At 29.7% G+C, this 2,891-nt stretch overlaps 1 protein-coding gene across 1 annotated transcript in view; it reads right to left on the reverse strand.

Annotated features, from left to right (window-relative positions):
- Window positions 1-1,898: 1,898 nt before the first annotated feature.
- LOC106687571 (F-box only protein 9) overlaps window positions 1,899-2,891 on the reverse strand; it is a 16,242-nt gene continuing 15,249 nt past the window's right edge. The window contains exon 9 of the mRNA XM_014431543.3: window positions 1,899-2,178. Within this exon, the coding sequence (XP_014287029.1) occupies window positions 1,987-2,178 (192 nt within the window). The 3' untranslated portion in view covers window positions 1,899-1,986. The remainder of the gene's footprint in view (window positions 2,179-2,891) is intronic.

Here is a 2,891-nt window from a genome sequence, read left to right on the forward strand (position 1 = left end):
CTGTCTATTAATATACTAGTATAGAGAGTGAGGTAGCTAATTATGTAGCGACCTGTCTATTAATATACTAGTATAGATAGTGAGGTAGCTAATTATGTAGCGACCTGTGATATACTAGTATAGATAGTAAGGTAGCTAATCCTTAACTCACCTTTAACTTTGGCTGGTGTTCTTTATATTTATCTTTTGTGTATTTATTTTCTTCTTTTTTTATGCCACACTGAAGTAATAAATAAAAAAGCTTACTTTCTAGCTTTTTTAGGACAAAATTTGGCACTTTTCTATTTTCAAATTGAACTGTTATAAACTGTTCACTTAAGGTTTATGTTGGATCCTCTTCTCTGATTAAGGAGCCTCATGATAATTGACAATTAGAAGGGATTAAGCATTCCTTGAAAGAATTGTATTAGAGAGCTGTTTCTCATTTATTATTTGGTTAACAGCGTTACTGTAAGAGACTGATCAAACTAGACAATATCGTAGACTGGTAATAAAATAAGCCTGCAGTCAGTAGCAACTCTAATTGGGATTTAAATGTGCCAATTGCTGGTAGTATTTGGTATTAGCAGATGGAAGGAAACCAAGTAAACAGAATATAACAGTGGAACGAGCAATTGTGGGTAACTGAAAGAGATTATTAGCAATATTAATTTTGGGACTCAAAGAACAAGGTACTTCTAGTTTGTCACATTTTAACATTCCAGGTGCTTACTGATAACTAGGGATAGGATTTTTATGTGCTAATAAATTGTCAAATATTTAAAAAAATATGTATTTATAAATTTTGTCATTCAAAATGAATTATAAACAAATTATAAATGGAAATAAAGAATAATCCTTATTAAAAAGAAAAATAACTTTAGAAAAATATTTACAACTTTGGAAGAAATCAATTATTGAGCAGGGACGGTTACAAAATTATTGCAGATTAAATGCATTTTTAAATTTTCAAATAAAAATCTTCGTCGGTTTGACCGCAGAATGGACTTGTACCGACTAAAAGATCTTTCAACAACTACTTCAAAGATGAAGACAAATTAAATGCAGTGGCAATAATAAATTTTCACACAGAATTACACCGAGAATTCCTCAGAATCAATCAAACAGAGCCTTAATTGGAGGGAATAAGACCCTTAAACAGAGGAATAAGACCCTTTCCTGTGGCATTTTCCTAGAATTTGTTTGTTTACTCTTCAATCAATTTCTCTGTTTCTTTCTTTCCTCCTCAGATTCCACAGGTACCAATATTATGTATTTAGATTTATGCCGAACATTTGTCAAGGCAGACAATCCTATCTACAAAATTAGCAATCCGGACTTAAAACCTTTCTTGAGAAATACACATGCCAAGTAATGCCAAATGAAAGCACTTTAAGAAAAAATTATTTGAAAATTATATGGGAGACTTTAAGGAAATGTGTGATTCAGGATAGAATACCTAAAAATATGTTAAAAATAACAAATATTTCAGAAAATATGCAAAAAAAATGGCCAAATATTTAATAATATGTAAAATAACAATGGCTCCTTTGGCCAGAAATGTCTAGAAACATCTTTAGTTAGTAAGGAATCGCAGATATCATGGTCAGGTAAATATATGTGAAAACATAAAAATTCTATCCCTACTGATAACCAAGTATCACAGGTAAGCTCATTCCATGCCTCACAATAGAGCTCCTCATGGTATATCTAGAAAGAAAAGTCTATTCAAAAACTAACTACTCAAAAGTTATTAAAATTTCAATAATTTCAATTTGATTCAAATAATAGTAATAATTATTTACTAAACTAATTCTACATCAAATTTTAAAATTAGTAACTTCAAATAATAACAGGAAAGGATATGTTAATTATGAATTGGTTTATGACAAAGGAAAAAATAAGGTTGCTCAGTTGAATAACATTAAAGAATGAAAATAACATTTTAATTTCTAAATAGACATTTAATGAAGCTAATTATTTACAAAGAAAAAATATAGTCTCTAATTATTTACATAACGGGTGGTTGGTCTCGGATGAGTAAGATTTCACTCGAGAGAACCAAAATGGTGGATAACGAGCAGAAGGTAAATCAAAGTCCGTGTTGATCTCAACTCCATTCCTGCGAGTGAATAAAGAGTATCCACGCCAGACCAACTGCCCGTGCAGTCTCTTCTTGTATGTAGCAATCTCCAATTCCTTAAAAAGAAAAGAAATTATACAATCATAAAAATAATTTTTAAAAAAATTATAAAACAAGTGAAATGAAAATAAAATCTTAACTTACATACAGATTAAATGATACTTGATTTAATATGAATATTATTATTAAAATTATTAATCATACAGTTGATACAAATAAACATATTAATGTCAAAATTATGACTTTTTTATTTTGATTTTTTTATACTCTAACCACTACTAACCAGGTAGAGAAAAAATAGTCATTAGAAAAGAATTTTTCCTGAGATTTTAACAGGGCCTATAATTAACTGTCATAATATGATCAAACATCCCCTTCCTCATCGAGACATTTAGGAGCTGCTAACAGGGCCTATAATTAACTGTCATAATATGATCAAACATCCCCTTCCTCATCGAGACACAATTAACTGTCATAATATGATCAAACATCTAATATGAGAATCATCAGTGAAATGAAGGAGAATCTTCCCAAGGACTGCGCGTACCTGGTGCAATACATTTGATGAAGGTTTGGGCAACCTTGGTTTTGTGGAATTCTGAAGATAATAATTATTTCCCATAGACTTTTTTTATAAATATAAATCCTATGTGGTAGATATCTATATTAAAATAAAGTATATATAAGAAGATGGTCAACTATTGGGTGTTTTTTTAAGCCCGATAGAACTTGAAATTGTAAAAAATAACACAAAAAATTAAATTGTAAT

This window comes from Halyomorpha halys, unplaced genomic scaffold, assembly GCF_000696795.3.
Source record: "Halyomorpha halys isolate HHAL.00 unplaced genomic scaffold, Hhal_1.1 Scaffold983.1, whole genome shotgun sequence".
NCBI classification, from domain to species: domain Eukaryota; kingdom Metazoa; phylum Arthropoda; class Insecta; order Hemiptera; family Pentatomidae; genus Halyomorpha; species Halyomorpha halys.